At 40.5% G+C, this 16,984-nt stretch overlaps 1 protein-coding gene across 4 annotated transcripts in view; it reads right to left on the minus strand.

Moving 5' to 3' along the window:
* SSBP2 (single stranded DNA binding protein 2) overlaps positions 1 to 8,965 on the minus strand; it is a 310,607-nt gene extending 301,642 nt beyond the window's left edge. The window contains exon 1 of one of the 4 annotated variants that reach the window (XM_047778217.1): positions 8,805 to 8,965. In XM_047778217.1, the coding sequence (XP_047634173.1) occupies positions 8,805 to 8,866 (62 nt within the window). In that variant the 5' untranslated portion in view covers positions 8,867 to 8,965. The remainder of the gene's footprint in view (positions 1 to 8,804) is intronic. The other 3 variants (XM_047778218.1, XM_047778214.1, XM_047778219.1) reach the window with 3 other exon arrangements.
* Between the last annotated feature and the right edge of the window lie 8,019 nt (positions 8,966 to 16,984).

Here is a 16,984-nt window from a genome sequence, read left to right on the forward strand (position 1 = left end):
ATCCAGGAGATGAGACATTAAACAAAACACACAAATAATTGATAAATCTGTGATAGACATGAAAAAGGGTAAGGAGGGGTTGCCATGAAGCATAAAGTAAGGGTGTCTCATCCAAACCGGAAAACTTATGAGAAATAATTATGCCAGTTGTACAATCCTTTGTTAACCCAATAGGCTTTAAATGTTCAATAAATCTTAACTATTTCTATCATCAATATTATTATAAAAGCCATATATTCCACTGTCCTTATTAGAAACAACTATATCCCTGGCATTTGGGAGATAAGAGATAGGTAACCTCAATATTTAGGAAAACTCTGATAAACCAGACCTGCCACCCAATTCCTTAATAAAAGCCAAAACCATGCTCCAGGAAATATGGTTTCTTGTTTCAATTTTGACTTACATTTTACATATCCTTGAGCAATCATGCTGATCTAAAAGGTTACCTCAATGGTAATTGAGATGTGTCTAAAATGCTCTAATTCCAAACCTTCTCATAACCAATTCTCTCAATATTACTCAGGTTTCTGCTTAAAGTCTCCTCCCTGAACCTTCCCCTGACTATCCTCTAATGCAGTCTCCCAGTCACTCTCTCTGTTACATCATACCACTTCATTACTTTTCTTTAAATATCACTTGTCACCATCTGAAATTGCCTACTATATTTACTTGTTTATTATTTATGTTTCTCCTTCAAACTTGAAAGTTCCACAAAAGCAGGGACCAGGGACCCGTTTTACTCTCTTCCTATCCTCAAGGATACATCTTCCTTGCCAAAGACCTCCAGTTTTGTTTAGGTAGTTCAGGCGAAAATGTTTCCAGCCCCAAGGATGACTGATTTAAGCCAATTATGGTAATCCCATTACCTTTCCTGGTAACTGGTTTAGGGGAGGGAATTTCACAGTTTTCTCCAATAAGGCATAAGTAGCTATCGGCTAAGCTATTTCAAGGAAAAGTTTTCCTTCCTGATTGATGAAACATAAAGGAACAACCCTAACCTTTTTCCTGCCTTTACACTTGGTTGTATGAGGAAGTGATACTGGGAAGCTGATGCAGGGATGCTGGATGCTGCATTCACAGAGGGAAACTATAAGGATGGCAAAGAAGCTGATCTCTTGATGTCCTTGATTCACTGAATCAACTCTCAAACTACCTCTTTCAGACACCTTGTTATGTGAGATTCATTTTTAAACCTTGATCAATTAGGCCATTTTCTATCTCCTGTTTTGATACCTACAGCCAAAAGCATAATAAACTCTTAAGCCTCTGTTTCTTCTATAACATTAACAGAAAATAATACCTACAGTCTAGTAGATTCTTGAAGGGATTAAATGAGACAATGCAAGCAAAGTGCCAAACGTAAACAAAATACTCAAATGATAGCACTGCTTTAATTGTTACTACTAAACATTAAACTTTCCATGACGAAACTCCACCAGCTCTTTATGTAGTATTTACAATTTTATAATTTTACCGAAGGCATGCATTTTAATGTTTAAATAAAATCATTTTTAATAAATTTACCTAGCTTTCTTTCATCAGTAAAGTAGCTTTTATTTTTCCTCAATTTTGAGGTAAAGAAAAATAAAGAAAATAAGGTAAAGAAAAGAAGAATTAAGGCAAATATCTGATCAGGAAAGAAAAATAATCATATTAATATCAGGTGAGACCCTATTTTTGGTATCAACTCCTCCCTTAACTCATATGGACAGAGCCACACATAAATTTTTCACCTACTATTTTTACCTTCACAAGTATTTCATCAGTATTTTAATATGGCTTAGATTATACTAATTCAAAATAAAACTATATTAGTAATTAAAAGTATACTATACATATAGGTACAAAAAACTGTTTTAAAAGAGTAAAAAAGACTAAACTCTCATACTTCAGTTTCTATGTTTTTCCTATGACTAACTACTTGTTTGATATGCCATGAAGCAAAATTAACACTGAAGATCAAAAATAAGAGATTGCCAGACCATTGGTTCAAGATCACTCCAACTGAATTGTGGTTTTAAATGTTACAATGGCTTGTTAACTCTCAGAAAGCTGTTTAGTGTCCTCCATGAAATAGAATAATCAAAATTCTTAAAGCGAAATACGAGGGTAGTTTTGTCATTACTAAAGAAGTGTTACCGGGAGTTCCTGTCAGGGTTCAGCAGTAACGAACCCGAATAAGATCCATGAGGATGCGGGTTCAATATCTGGCCTCACTCAGGGGTTAAGGATCCGGCATTGCTGTGAGCTGTGGTGTAGGTCACAGACCCAGCTGGGATCTGGCATTGCTGTGGCTCTGGTGTAGGCCAACAGCTGTAGCTCTGATTAGACCCTTAGCCTGCGAATTTTCATACGCCATGGGTGAGGCTGTAAAGAAGTGATACCAACTGAAGCATCTCTCTTAAAGATGAGCAAAGAACAAAATATTTATTCTTTCACTGCACTGGAAATGCTCAGGCTCTTCTGAACCCGTTGAATTTTTGGTTCTGTCAATATTACAAAAACAATATTATCCCCACTTTTCAAAAATCTTTAATTATTAACCTACTCTGACGAAAAATACCAGTTACACATGATGACCTACCATAAATTTGACCAACCTGTAGAGCTATTAAAAGTTACTTGGAAAAACTATTCTTCCCCAGATGGACCATTTTTCTACCTGTTTTTCAACACCTCACACAGTGAATAAGACATACAGTTTGGTGAAGAATATTTCTTCTATTTCTCTAACACTACTGAAAAAAAGGATATAAATCTTGGTTGATCACCTTTCAGTTCACTCTTTATAGTACACATGGGATTTTGTTACAGTAGTCAAGTAACTTTCACAGTCCTAGTCATGTTAAGCTACATGTTAACAAAACCATTAATAGATGTTACATATGTACAATATATACAAAATCTGATAAAGTTTAAAATCTAAATATAACCACTATTTTTTATTCCAAACTCTTTTCAGATTTTAACAAGTATCTTATTCTATTGTTCCAATGCTACTTTAAGACTTCCCTTTGAGAAACAAGAAGTTATTAATAAAATTAATGTACTAGAATGTTCACATAAGTTCACATACTAACCAACAATCCCTCACTAGTACACAAGTATTTTATATCATTCCCATATCAAAGTGATAATGTACACACAACAGTAGAGAATATTCCCACATATTTCAAAATAAAATTATAATTATCTTCAATACATATTTTAAATTATACCTTCCAAGAAGTAGTTTCGTATTTTTTAAATCAAGTACATTAATCCCTACTCCTATATTACATTAATGTTAACAGTCGTGATCTCTATGGAAGAGAGAAAATTTGAAATTCAAAAAAAAATTTTCCCAAATTTTACTTCTAACTCTAAACTATTGGGGCGAAGTGTTAATAAAAGGTAACCTAGGTATTTGTGTCTTTCTCTTTCTGACTTACTTCACTCAGTATGAGAGTCTCTAGTTCCATCCATGTTGATGGATTGGGAAGTTGGGGTTAACAGATGTAGACTATTGCCTTTAGAATGAACTAGCAATGAGATCCTGCTGTGTAGTGCTGGGAACTATATCTAGTCACTTACAATGGAGCATGATAATGGGAAAAAAGAAGAATGTATACAAATATGTGTACCTGGGTCACCATGCTGTACAGTAAAAAATTGACAGAACATTGTAAACCAGCTCTAATGGAAAAAATAAAAATTATATTAAAAAATTAAAAATTAAAAAAGTAACCCAGGTATTTAAAAAAAGTAACCTAATCCACAGTGTGTTTCAGTTTAAAAATCAAATAATTATATTTTCTAATAATAGTGAAGACATAAGACACATTTAGTTCACTACTGCAAAGCAACTAAAATTTAATGATTTTTAATTTTTTTCATCCTAAATTGGTTTTATGTGGCAAACTGGCCCTGAAGTGTAGGAATAAACCTTTCAATATTTTTTCTTTCATAGTTCTGAAAAAATACATTTCAACATTAATACTATTCCTAAGAATCAAAATAAATCTCTAAATCAAACAATACTAAAACTTAACATTTTATATTTTTATTTGGGTTTCTTAAAAATTTTTCTGGATACTTATAAATAATGAAAAAGAGATCAATCAAAAGAAAAACTCTCACAGCTAGGATGACACTAGATCACAAGTATTTTGGAGGAAACATCCTGGGGATGGGGAAGGGGAAAGTCAATTTAATATCTTATAGACAATTTCATTCTCATGAAGGTATTCCTTCATTAGTTTCAGAAATCTTGAATTGCATTAACTGCTTGTCAATCAGGTTGCTGAAGAGAATTGTGTTACTTCACTTGTCTTTCACTTCCAAAGGAAGGAAGAAGGAAAGTTTATCACTTGGGGGGGGGGGGTTGACAGCAATTTTAAAAAGAAGGGAATAGGTGATGCTGGTAGATGCTAACCCCTACAAACTCTCTTTTATATGGAGTAGTACTTAAATGATCATTAATAATGCTTTAACCACTGTAAAATGACTATGTGGTGTTTTCATAATTTAAAAACCAAAGTTACTTGTCTGAAATCCAGGTTAGACGCACAGATTTCTGTAGTTTTTGACAAGTTCATTTAGTGTCACTGTTTAGTATGTGTTGTTTATGTTTAATGTTGCTTTATAGAAGATTCATCTTTCTGTGCTCTTACATAAAGATGAAATTAGTTTAATAAAAAGTAGTAATCACCACTCAACTATTTCCAGGTACCAGTTATTCTTTCTGTGGAACAGAAAGCCACAGAGGAGCTTAAAGTTCAGCAACTTTTCATACAGAAATTGTTCATAACTACAATGTCTAAGTTTAAAACTTCAGAGAACAATTTCTGGAAGGAAAAATCTGAAGAAAAAGATTCCTCATTATTTTAGGCTTCCAAGTTTCACTCCTAAAGTTTCTATGTCTTCCCCACACCACACATATATCTATCATAAAGGAGGATATAGGCAGAGGGTGCACCGATGGTTGAGACTGCGTATCTGATCACATCTTTAAAGTCTGTTATACCTGATTACATAATGCTGTTCCCTAAATCTGTAGCATTCTACCCTAAATCAGGAAGGCAATCTGGGACACTGAAAAATGTATCTTTCGGCTTCAACTACAGGTTTTAAGTAAAGAAATCTTTGTCAGAAATCCAGCTAGCCATGTATCTTTGGGCAAGTTAAGTTACTTAACTAGTCAAGAGTTTTCTTATTTCTTTAAAGGAGGAGCAAAAAAAAAATCTACCTTGCAGTATAGTTGAGAGAATTAGAGAACACAGATATAAAGCGCTGAACACAGTGACAGATACATAGAATGACAGATAAATAATGATTACTGTTTTGTTGTTATCGGCTCTTTTTGAAATACACTTAGGCTAGAGCATATGGAACTCAAACTTTCAAAGTCCTTGTTTTGGAGGTCATTGAAAAAAATTTTGTCACATTGGAAAAAAAAATGCTCTTGAGTCTAACATCCTTATTTATCCAACAGTATTTATTTGGTGCTTTTGACATTTGATGGCACTATTTTTAATGTCAAGGATACCTTAAAGAAGAAATTAGAAGTACTACCCCTTGCCCTCAAGAAACTTACATTTTAGAGAAAGGTAGACGTTGAACAACCTATTTCATAGTTACTTAATTGCAACTGGGATAACTGTTAGAAAGAAAGCCTGTTAAAGGCGGAAATGACCTAAGAGGATCAGAATTTAAATTTCTACACAAACATCCCTCCTCCCTCCAAGGGTTTTCAATCACTCTCTCTATAATTAAACCTAATCCAAACCTTTGTAGAGACTTCAATCTGTCTGGCTTTTAAAACAACAAAATCAGTAATTAACCTGACTCCAGCCATTTTTATGTTCGTAACTGTAGAGTGAAAATATAGAAATGTGTAAAGCCGAACAAATTAATTTCAAGTATTCCATATAGTGACTTCTTAATGAAAGAAAAGACATAGGCAAGGGCCTGTCTGCTATCCACTATGAACTCATTAGAAAACACATTTCTTGATAGATTATAAAACCCATGTTTTTATTTTGTGTCCATGCCATTATTCTTAATGGCTCATTTTCAGAATGATTTTATTAAAGCAAAATAAATATTTACATATTTATTACTGAAAACCATTATTTCTCTGACTTTAAAGTCAGTACATTATTTTGAATTTGCTTACTGAAAGCATTCTTCTTCACCCAGGTACCTTTTAAAACCTGCCACTTAAAAAAATTTTTTTTTTAATTTTGTTACATCCATTTTAAAAACAACTTCAAGATTCCTATCTTCTGAAGTTACTAGGCCATTGTAGAATAGTGCCATTAAAGTCCCAAGTACACATAAAAGGGAAAAAATGAGTGATCAGATCAACTCACCCAGCAAAATGAAACTAAGTTTATTCCATAAATAGAATCTACCTCAACCTTGGTCTTAGATTCAAACATTCACCTAGAAATTAATGCAACAACAATTAACCCAGAACAGTCATTGCCAATTCTCCAAAAGTGGCCTCTTCACCTATATTTAGTTCATAAGGCAAGCCAGTCTAGGATTCCTGCTGCCAATTATAATGAATGGGAGAAATATATTTAAATCAAATAGCACCATCTAGCAGAATCCTTACCACTTTGCTTACAAGAGTAGATGTTACTTGGTGTTCGGTTTGGTAGATTTAACAGCAAAAGTGGGAATTATTTGCTTTCATGACAATCACAGAGTTGGAGCTAAAAAGGACTACAGACACACCAGGTTCAAATTCCTCATTATTATATCAGATACTTAAAAAAGAAAACAAACTTAAAAAGTTGTCAGAATACAGATTAAATTCATCCATTCACGTTAGTCCAAGTAAAATCCAAAATTACTTTCTCAAATTCTGCCACCCCAAAATAAAACTATACCTCAATACATATTTCAATTCCTTCACTCACCAAAATATGAAATCCAAATACTCTGTAATCATTAGAGTATCTTCCCTAAATGTTTTTATTTTCTCAGATATATTACAACCAAATGATTAATGCACACAAATTAGGTAATTTCAAAACTTCACTTCCAGTAACTTGCTGTTTCTTCGCTATAATGCTTAGTCTTTTTTATATTCCTGTCACAGCAACAAAATCCTGAATAGAGCTCACAAAATACCTCTGGGAGGGGGGAAGCACCTCCCCGTTAATTTTTGTTTTGCTACATCAAGGCCTGCCACCCCTAAATCCTATGGGAATTGTGTATGTTGCTGCCAACACGAAGATTAGGAAATGCTCCCATCCCTTGGGCACAAAAAAACTTTCAGGAGAAGACTACTAAATGCCTAAAGCAAGGAGGGAAGCTCAGTAGTCGGTTTTTATTTATGCGGCTATTTCCGTGCGCAAGATAACCAAAGTAGCTTTTGAGAGATGCTCTCAGACTTTTCCCCAGTCTGAACCCCTCGGAAAGGCAGTGCGCGTCCATTGACAGGGAGGGATACGCCTCACCTCAGAGTAGAGGCTGTTACTGGGAATCACTGTTAGATCTGCTGCACAGCAAAGAGGGGTTCTTCCTCAGTGGTCACAGTCACTACTCGCTCTCATTTTTAGTAACAACCAAATCACCGTTACAAGTATATAAGAATAGCAGCAACAGCCCAGCCTTGCAGCGTGCCGTGACGGTGGCATCCCAGGCCGGGAGGGGCTCTTTTCTTGCCAGCCTCCTCCGGGCTCCCACCGAAGATAACACCTGTATCTCCCCACCACCCCACAAACAACTCCTCCCTGCCTCCACGCTTCTCCCCTACCCGCGAGATCCCATTTGGACCACTGCCCCCTCCCCACCGCAGACAGCCCTCCTCCTGGTGGACGCCGCGGTTCCCACCGCTACCCTTCCGCGCGCCCTGCGACCCCCGCCCGGGCCGCCACGGCCCCCAGACCTTTGGGAGGCTGCAAGTCTCCAAAAAAAAGTTCTCCAGCCGCAGCCGCCGCGGAGCTGGGTCGCCTGCGAGCGGCAAAAACGCCACCCAGCCCCAGCAGATCCCGCTTCTCGCCAGCACACTTTTCCTCCCCGGGAACTCGGTTCTTCTCAGACTCCCAAACTTCAGCTGCACCACCGGCGCCCCATGCCCCAGCTCGGTGAGGCGCCGGTGGCTGCGACTGCCGCGTTGCTCCGCGGGCCGGGGAAAATCCCGACGCCCACCCGGCCCACGCCCGCACACGCCCTCCTCGCCCCGCGCGCGTCTCCGCGCCCCGCGGGGCCCCGCTCGGCCGCTCCGCGCCCGGCTTCCGCCCGCCGCGCGCCCGGTACCTCCGCCCTGTCCTCGGCCGGCGCACCCGGGCCCGAGCCCCGGCGCCCGAGCCCCCGCCGCGGCGCCCCTCGCGGTGCCCGCCCCGACCCCGGCCGGCCCCTCCAAACACACATTCCATTCGCGTGCCCTTCTCCACGCACCTGCCCCCTCCCGCCGGCCCCGCGACCCCCAGTGGCTCTCCGTCCCCGCAGCCCCAGACCCTAGTTTTAAAGTTACTTTATGAGGAGGTGAACCCACGGGTTATTTCCCTCAATCACCCAAACAAGTTTCCATCCTCGCCACCAGCAGCGCCGCCGCCCCCCAATACACTCGCTCCCTCCCGACAGCAGCCCCCTACGGCCGCCCGCCCCACGAGAGCACCTCCTGGGAAACAGCCGCTCCCCTCATAGCATGCCCCCACCTCGCGTACCCCTCCCCCTGCCAGCCCACCCCCAGTTCTCCCCGGGCGGAGAGTGTCTGTGTGTCTGCGTGCCTCAGAGAGAGTGTACGAGTGCGTGTGTGTGCGCGCGTGTGAAGGCGGAGGTGGGTGAGAAGCGGAGACACTTACTTCTCCCGGGCCTGGCTGTCGGACGGGACGGCGCTGCTGTTACTCTTGCCTTTGCCGTACATGCTTGTGCCGAGAGCAGCTCCCACTGTCACGCACCTGTCAACCCATCACAGCCTCCCCGGGAACAGCCCCGTCCCCATGGCGACCCACGCAGCCACCCCCACTATTGGCCGCCCCACGCCAAGGCTCCGCCCCCTTCGCCCAGGCAACGCGCGAGACTGACAGGCCTCCCCCTCCCTTCGGCCTGCCGAAGCGCGCGGTGGCTGCCACAGCCGAAGCGGCAGTCTCCTCCCTCCTTCCCTCCCTCCCAAGTTCCCTCCCTCCTTCCCTCTCCGCTCTCCTCCCTCCACCCGCTCTTCTCCCCCCCCTCCCCCCTCCGAACCCCGGCGCAAGGGGGGAATTAGAAACTGCTCTAGAAGGATTTTAAACAACTGGCTGTTCTCTCCGTCGCCTCCCCTCCCCCCGCGCCGCCCGCGCTCGGCTCCTCACTGGAGAGAAGGCGCCGGGAGGAGGGGAAAGTGCGGCCTGGAGTCTCCGGCACTAGCCGGCGGAGCTGGAGCCGTGGCGGCCCCAGACTTCTGGGCGCCCGCCGAGCACACAGGCAGACCTACGACCCAGCCGCCCCGGGGACCCCCAACCAGCCTCTTTCTCTCACTCCTCTCCTGTCTGTGACCCCCGCGCCGGAACCCAGGGGTGATCGCTGCCGCTCTCGGCCCCACTCCCCGGGTGTCGCCCCCGCCCTGCTCCCAGAGGGCTGGCTGGCGAGGGAGACACGCGCTCGACCTTCTGGCTGAGCCAGGGAGGGACTGCGCCTCCGGCCCTTGGCGCCGCTGGGGTGGCGTCGCCTGGCCCCTTGAGCCGCGCCCTTCAGCCCAGGGGAGCACTCTGCCTCGGGCCTGCCTCCTCTCTTTAGAGATGAGCTTGCCTCCCAAAGATGGCCCTGTGATTCATGGGGCCTCGGTGGCCCCCATCCTGTCCCCCTAAGACCTGAGCCCCGCGGCGCACCATTCACCAGCTTCCCTGCCAGATGTGCTGCAGAGAAGGGCCCCAGGTGTGCCTGCTTTTCCAGCCTTGGTCACTGATGTCAACTTACCCTGACCTTTGGAATGGAAAGGGTCTTAGAAGCCTTTAAGGACTTCCCTGTCCTTGTCTATGAGAATAGGCCCCAGCCGTTCTTCAAGGTGTGCAAAGCTTTGCTAGAGCTAAAAGGCTGCCCGAATATTTCTGGATCCAAGCTCATAATCCCATTTTAGTAAATGCACAAAAGTTTATAAAACACACATAACCTGGTTCCCAACAGAACTCCATCCTTTATCTTGTGGAGATCTTTGGATGTAAAATCAGAGAGAGTGCAAATGGGGTTAAAAAGAAGAGATGGGCATCAAATGGGGAGTGACAGGGGAAGGGGGGTGCAGGTGAGGGCCAGAAGGGGGAAAACATCAGGAAAAGACGAATAGACGTGGAACAGCTATGGGAGGGGAGAGGAAATAGGATTCAAATGAGGAAAGGCACCCTTCTATTCCTCACATTCACCTTAAAGCTTTTATAGTAGGATCATAAAAATGTATATGGAGATACAGAGATAGATGGAATGGAAAGAAATGGGCTTGTGTGGGTATTGACAGCAAATGATAGGAATAAAATATCAACAGAAGGTTAAGGAAGGGCAGTTAGTAAAAATGAGACAGAAAATCAGAAAAGGTTCTGGCAACCAAACATAAATCAAAAACAGAAATGAAGAGAAAAGGCCTACTAAGGTTAAGGGAAATAAAAAAAAATTAAGTAAAATGTAAAAAGATAGGTAAGAGTAACACAAACAGGATTAAATGAAGTATACACAGAATATGATAGCAAAAGAAGATGGCAAAAACATTAGAGGACTGATAAAAAAAGATGTAAGAAAAATAAACTTACTTTTATTGAAGGCACGAAAATTTAGCCAAGAGAAGAAGTAAAGATAAAGTGGAAAAAAAAAAAAGTCACCTTGGCTTAAGTTGATTGATTTCCAAGAGAAGTAATTTGCCATTTCTTACTCAAAATTCTCTTCTCAGATGACCTACAGTGATTCGGTGGTGAGGACAGGACATTCCCTGGGTCTGAAGAACTGAAAGGAGTAATAACCTCTCTCTTTCGATAAACTTTTGTTCAAAATGCTCAAACATCTATGTCTGCCACTGTTCATAGACTTTACCTTCCAGGTTAGACTTAGGTAATTTGTTGTTCGATTATCTACTTCCATTGGCTTTAACCCAGAAAATTATTAGCATCTCAAGGCTCCATCACCCGTAGAACATTCCCTATAAGGTGCTGCTTAGAGAATGCTGTCAAGGAGAGAGCTTTGGCAGCTGCTGCCCACACCTGGCATAAGGTGAGGTTTCCATTTAAAATCAAGAGTGGGCTTTCTACTATTATCTAAAAACAAATTAGATAATTATTTTTGCACTAGTGTTGAGATTCTCTCTGATCCTCAATCGTAGCACATTAGAATTGCCATAAGTGAATTTTTTTTTTCTGGTTTTGGTTTATTTGTTTTTAAATACAAGATCTGGAACCCCACCCCAGACTAACTAAATCAGAAACCTTGGGGAATGGACCCAGGTGTCTGTATTTTTTGTAATCCCCAATTAATTCTTAAAGGTACTCAAGGCTGTTGAACTCTGCTTTTCAGTATCCATTTAAAGAAAGCCGGTGGGCACCTTCTCTTAGAGCAAGATTTTTAAATGTGATCCTCCCCATCTAAAGAATTAAGACATCTTTACAGTGGACTTTCCTTTCTACCCACTGAGCCAACAAATTTGTTAATAGGATGAAAATGTATGACCACATGTGTTCTTATAGTACAAGACCACAAATAGCCATGGTTTAATTTGATATTTCCTAAAGAGAAAAGAAAATGAAGAAAACAAGAGAAGCTGTTTGCTGTCTACAGTTATAATTTATTCATTTGATTGGTCTTTACCCAGATTTGTTACACAGAAGTATCTTTGGGGTAATGGTATATTTTCTGATATTTAAAAAAATAAATTATAGATCTGCACAGTAGGATATGGAATTCAAAACAATTTGGTCTTAGTATCTGGAAATAATAAAATGCTAAAAGGTCTTAGTTCAGAACTTGCCAAGTTAATGTCAGAGTTACCTTTACGAGAATGTTATCATACAACAAATATACTAAGTGAAAACATAACTATTTCTATACCTGGAAACGTCACAGCTTAAGTAATCAAATCAATTATCATTAAAATATCTCAGCTTCCACCTGAACCATCATCTCGTTTTTTTTTTTTTTCTCTTAATGTTTACACATGTACATAAAATGCTTCTTTGCCCTTGTTCAAATTATTTTGAGTACAAAGAGTGTTCTTTGCATCAGCAACCATATCTCATGGGGCCAATACTGTAATTAATGAGATTTGAAACACATATTCAGAGCCAACTTTGAGATCCCAGACACAAAAAAGAAGATCCATGTTTTGTTTGTTTTCATTTTTAAAAGGGGGAAAAGGGGAGGGGGAGAGACAGGAGATGTAAAGCTTCCTAGTGTGAAGAATCAATTTATTTTTTAGAAGTTTGGGGTTTTTTTAACCTCATATATGAGGCTGATTAATTTGGGGGGGGGTGGATTTGGAGTAGGTGAATCCTGACCAGCTGAATCACCAGAATGAAGCATTTGCATTTAAGGTTCATTTTTTTATATTTGTCAGATATAGAACACCACAATTATTCAGTCATTAGGTCTTTTTTCCCTCCTGTTTTGTTTGGGTGCATATGCACAATTTTCTCTTTCTGGAACCTGCATCTTATTCTTGGAAGTCTTTATCATTTTAAAACAGCCAGTTTATTACACCACCCTGCGCAAGCTCTACATTAACTATACATTTCTTTGATCCTAATTTTTTCCTCTAAAACATTAAGGTTAATAATGTCTGTATGCTTACAGTGCGTGGAACTTGAGAAAAGATTTCCCTTTGCTATGTAGAACAAAGAGACTACCTCTTTATGTTTAAATGGAAGCTAATCATGAATTTAATTATTTGCATTACATAAAATCCTTAACATGTTAACTTACAAAAGAAAAACATTTAGAGTAGAAAATATTTATTTAGAAAAATTAAAATGAACTACTTCAACATGAAAATGAATTTTCTTCTTTGGGGGATAATTTTTCCAAAAGATGACACTCTTCTATTATTTATTTGTTTTATAAAACTAATTAGTTTGTGAAAATAACATCACCCTACTTACATTCACATCACTTTTCATTTCAAGTCATTTACAGATATCCATTCATTAATACTCAAAATAGGCCAGTTAATTAGATTTTCTTAACAAGCTTTTAAAACTGGGTAAACTGAGTCCCGGAAAAATTCATTAGCATGATCTGATATATAAAGAAAATAGAACTAGTTCCTAGATGAGGACTCTGTGTTCCTGGCTGACAGTCCTGTTCCCAGACCACTAAGCCGCACCTCTTTCTCTCAGAAGTGACTATTCCACAGAGGAATGTGAGCAAGCTCTGAGATGTTTGTCACTCAAACTACCATACGAAACTTCACTCCCAAGCAAAACAGACCAGCATGCTCGTATTCACAAACTGTTCACATGCCGTGTACCAAAGTAAGGGAATGAATGGAGTCTTTACAACCATAATACTATGTATTGGTGGTCTCTTATACCAGAACGATAAACAAAGTGGGACCTCAAATTAACATTATTTGACACACTGCTATTGGTTTAACATCAGTTAAGCTGAGGCAATGACTGTTTTCTTACCCTGTTGCCTGGGATTTTTAAAATCCCAACTTAGATATTCATAACCACTTACCAACAGGTTGGGAGAGACAGTGTGCAGAGCTACTAGTTCTAAATATTCCATCTCTAGAGGGCCTAGTCTTTTTTAACACTATCAAGAATTTGAAATTTACTAACTTGGAATAAAATAACATACAAAGCCTTGTGCATTAGCTGAAGATGAATAAAAATGAAAAAAATAAAAGCGAGGCTACCATGTATAGCAATTTCACACACTTTAGAATATTTTGCAAAACAGATTCCAAGTGTTGCAGTGTTCACTGACTGGATTTTTGTCATTAAATGTTCAAAGTTATGTAATAGGAAGTATGCCAATGAGTGTTTTTTATTCAAAAGTATTACTATTTTTTTTAGTGCATTCTTAAATCTTCACAATAGTTTTTCACTTACCAAGGTTATGCCAGTATCATGTCTTTGCACTCTTGGAGTGGACAAAAGCCCCAATCTCAAAAGGTTGTACAGCATTCCAGACAGTGTCATTTCCTTCTGTTGCAAATGGAAACATAGGGAAAAGAACAGTACTAAATTTGGTTTTCATAATTTTCCAACATAACTAGGTCTTCTCAACCAAGTGTGGTAAAAAAGGAAAATGACAACTTATACCACTACGGTATTTTATTTATCTTGAAATAGTTTAAGAACATTATTAAAAATCTAAGACAAGTGTTGAATATAGCCATTGCCAATTGTAAGCCATATAGAATAAGCAATCTTATCAGGGTATTGTATACTTGCTAAAGTTATAAAGGGCCCTTTAAATATTTTATTGTGTGGTGTTCAAAAAGTCTTTGAACCCGGTTGGGCTCCATCGTGTATATTGCAGGAAGTTCCTGAAGATTTGTAAGTAGTCTCTGGTGGCTATTGCTACCTGCTAGCATCACCGTCTTTAGAGTATATGTGTACAAATTAGTTTCCTCATCAGATGAATTATTTTATAACCTCATTATCATTAGCTTTCTAAACTCAGATCTTTTTCCTTGGACCTCAGTTCTTAAGGCAGAGGAGAGAAGGATCCCGCTGCCATGTGGTACTGAGCTATTGACTACTGTAAGGCAAATCCCCAAGTTGTTTGTGGTACTGGGGGCCAGCATTAAGAAAATTAATATAGGAGTTCCTGTCGTGGCTCAGTGGACATGAATCCGACTAGGAACCATGAGGTTGCGGGTTCAATCTCTGGCCTCGCTCAGTGGTTAAGGATCTGGCAGTGCCATGAGCTGTGGTGTAGGTCAAAGATGTGGCTTGGATCTGGCATTGCTGTGGCTGTGGTGTAGGCCGGTGGCTATACTGATTAGACCCCTAGCCTGGAAATCTCCATATGCCGCAGGCGCCGCCATCAAAAGACAAAAAAAGAAAAAAAAAGAAAATTAAATACATTTTTGTCTTATGGTCTGCTGCTTCTACACTGAGCTTACCTCCTACCCTTTAATACTCATGGGATTTTAGTTCCTTGAGGAGAACTGTCATCAGTGTCTACAACCCTGTGGACGCTCCTTAGGGCTAAAGTTTGTTGCTATGTTGAAGAGAGTTGTTTTGTTTTTGTTTTTAGGTTAAGGAGAGTTTTGACCAAGGATACTGCTCTATGAAAGATTCTTCTTTTTGGTGTGTTTGATGCTGAGGTGCCCAGAAATTAGCGGCTTTAGAAATGCTATATTCATTTGCCCTGGCCTTTGAGGCTGGTCCAGTTTCTAGGAGAGAGGCAGACAAGGAGCTCACTCTGATGACAGCTGTAGATAGTCCAGGGAGAAGAGAGATCATGGAAGAACTGAGCTCGAGGCACTTTCTCTCACCTCTCTGGAAGAGTTACTCCTGTACCCCAACTTTCCTGTACTGCTTCCTTTGGTTTTGCCTCAGCATTGTGTCCTTTTAGGAACTGTCAGACCTATTCCATGGTTTGGGTATTTTTTTATCTTAAAGGAGCATTTTCATTTGTGGCACATGGAGACACATCCATGTCTCGGGAATTTCCTGAAGACCTGGAGAGTTCACTAAAGGGTTGTGAGGCACAGGACTACATCTTATCACCTCAGCTTCCAGTCAGTGCAAGTTCTTCAAAGGGCTTTACCTCATAAACCACCATCTTCCTGTTCCTTCTTTTAGCCTGTCCTCCCGCTCTCTTTCCCCTTTCCTTTCTTTTCTTCTTAACCCCTGACAAAAGGACAAAAGGTGAGAGAAATAGGCAAGTTTCATGGGAACATATTAGATTGAAATACACGAAACCGCTAATTTTGCAAGTCAAATAAGGTTGACTGCTGGCACTGTTATAGGTTCCAGCCAGGCAAGAATTTCTGTTTTTACAAGCTACGCCATAGGTTTATGATGAACAACACTGATATTGATCAAGCTCTTGTAGTGTGCCAGGCACCATCTAAATGCTTTATGTAGAGTCATGCAATGCTCTTCACAAACATCTGAGGTAAGTATTATTATTCGTGAAATTTTCTAGTTCACATAAGAGTGTATTTCTCACATAGGCAGCTGATCTCTTCAGGCCCTCTCAGGAATCTGATACAAGCATCCTTCCATCCACCCCTGCCCCTTAACATTTACTCTTCCATGTATCATGATTTTAGAAAGGCTTCTGTATGAATTCCGGTTGGATTAAATACAGGTGGGACCACTTGAACAGGGCTTGTGGGATCTTGCTTCAGCATTGTAAGCAGCAATGAATTCTGTTCTTAGCGCTCAGCTCTTGATTAAGTAAAATCAGAAACACAATCAGCCACACTTGGCTTTATTACAGCCTTGTCCTTTAAAAAGTACATTATTTCCTCCCATTTTGACTATTGTAAGGTGAATCCTTTGGCTCCCTATAGGATGTGAAAAGGAGAAATGATGTGACATGAGTTATTTCTTTTTTGATATGTAGAAGAGGTGAGTATTCTCCTTCCTCTGTCTAAATTGGTCAGTTCATGTCTTCGTTCCAGTTTTCCCCTTGTTCATTTATTCCTCTTTTGGTCAATCACATTTCCCAAACCTATGTGGCTGCGTGATCTATGGAAGAAAAAACTCAAAAACCAAGGTCTTTGTTTTAAGTCACGTTCTGCTTAGGAAAAGGGAGACCTGGATCGCTGGATCCCATTGCCATGCATTCACTGATCACTGTAAATAAGTGCCCTAACTCTGGAAATGATCAAAATCTTGTCCCCTGCATGTAAATCGGCAGACTGCCGTTCCCTTTGGGTGTTTTTTCCCCCTTGTGTGGTTTTCCTTTTCTGGTGAATTATTGTAGTTCACTGTTACTTTTCCTTCTTCTCTTGTTTTTCTGGCTTCACTTCCTCCTTCTATTGTTGTAGCTGTCTTTTCCTCTCATCACTTTTCCTGTTGCCTTTCCAGTTGGGTGGGGCCCCCATCCAACTCACTCACTGTCT

Source organism: Phacochoerus africanus, chromosome 4 (assembly GCF_016906955.1).
Source record: "Phacochoerus africanus isolate WHEZ1 chromosome 4, ROS_Pafr_v1, whole genome shotgun sequence".
Lineage (NCBI taxonomy): Eukaryota > Metazoa > Chordata > Mammalia > Artiodactyla > Suidae > Phacochoerus > Phacochoerus africanus.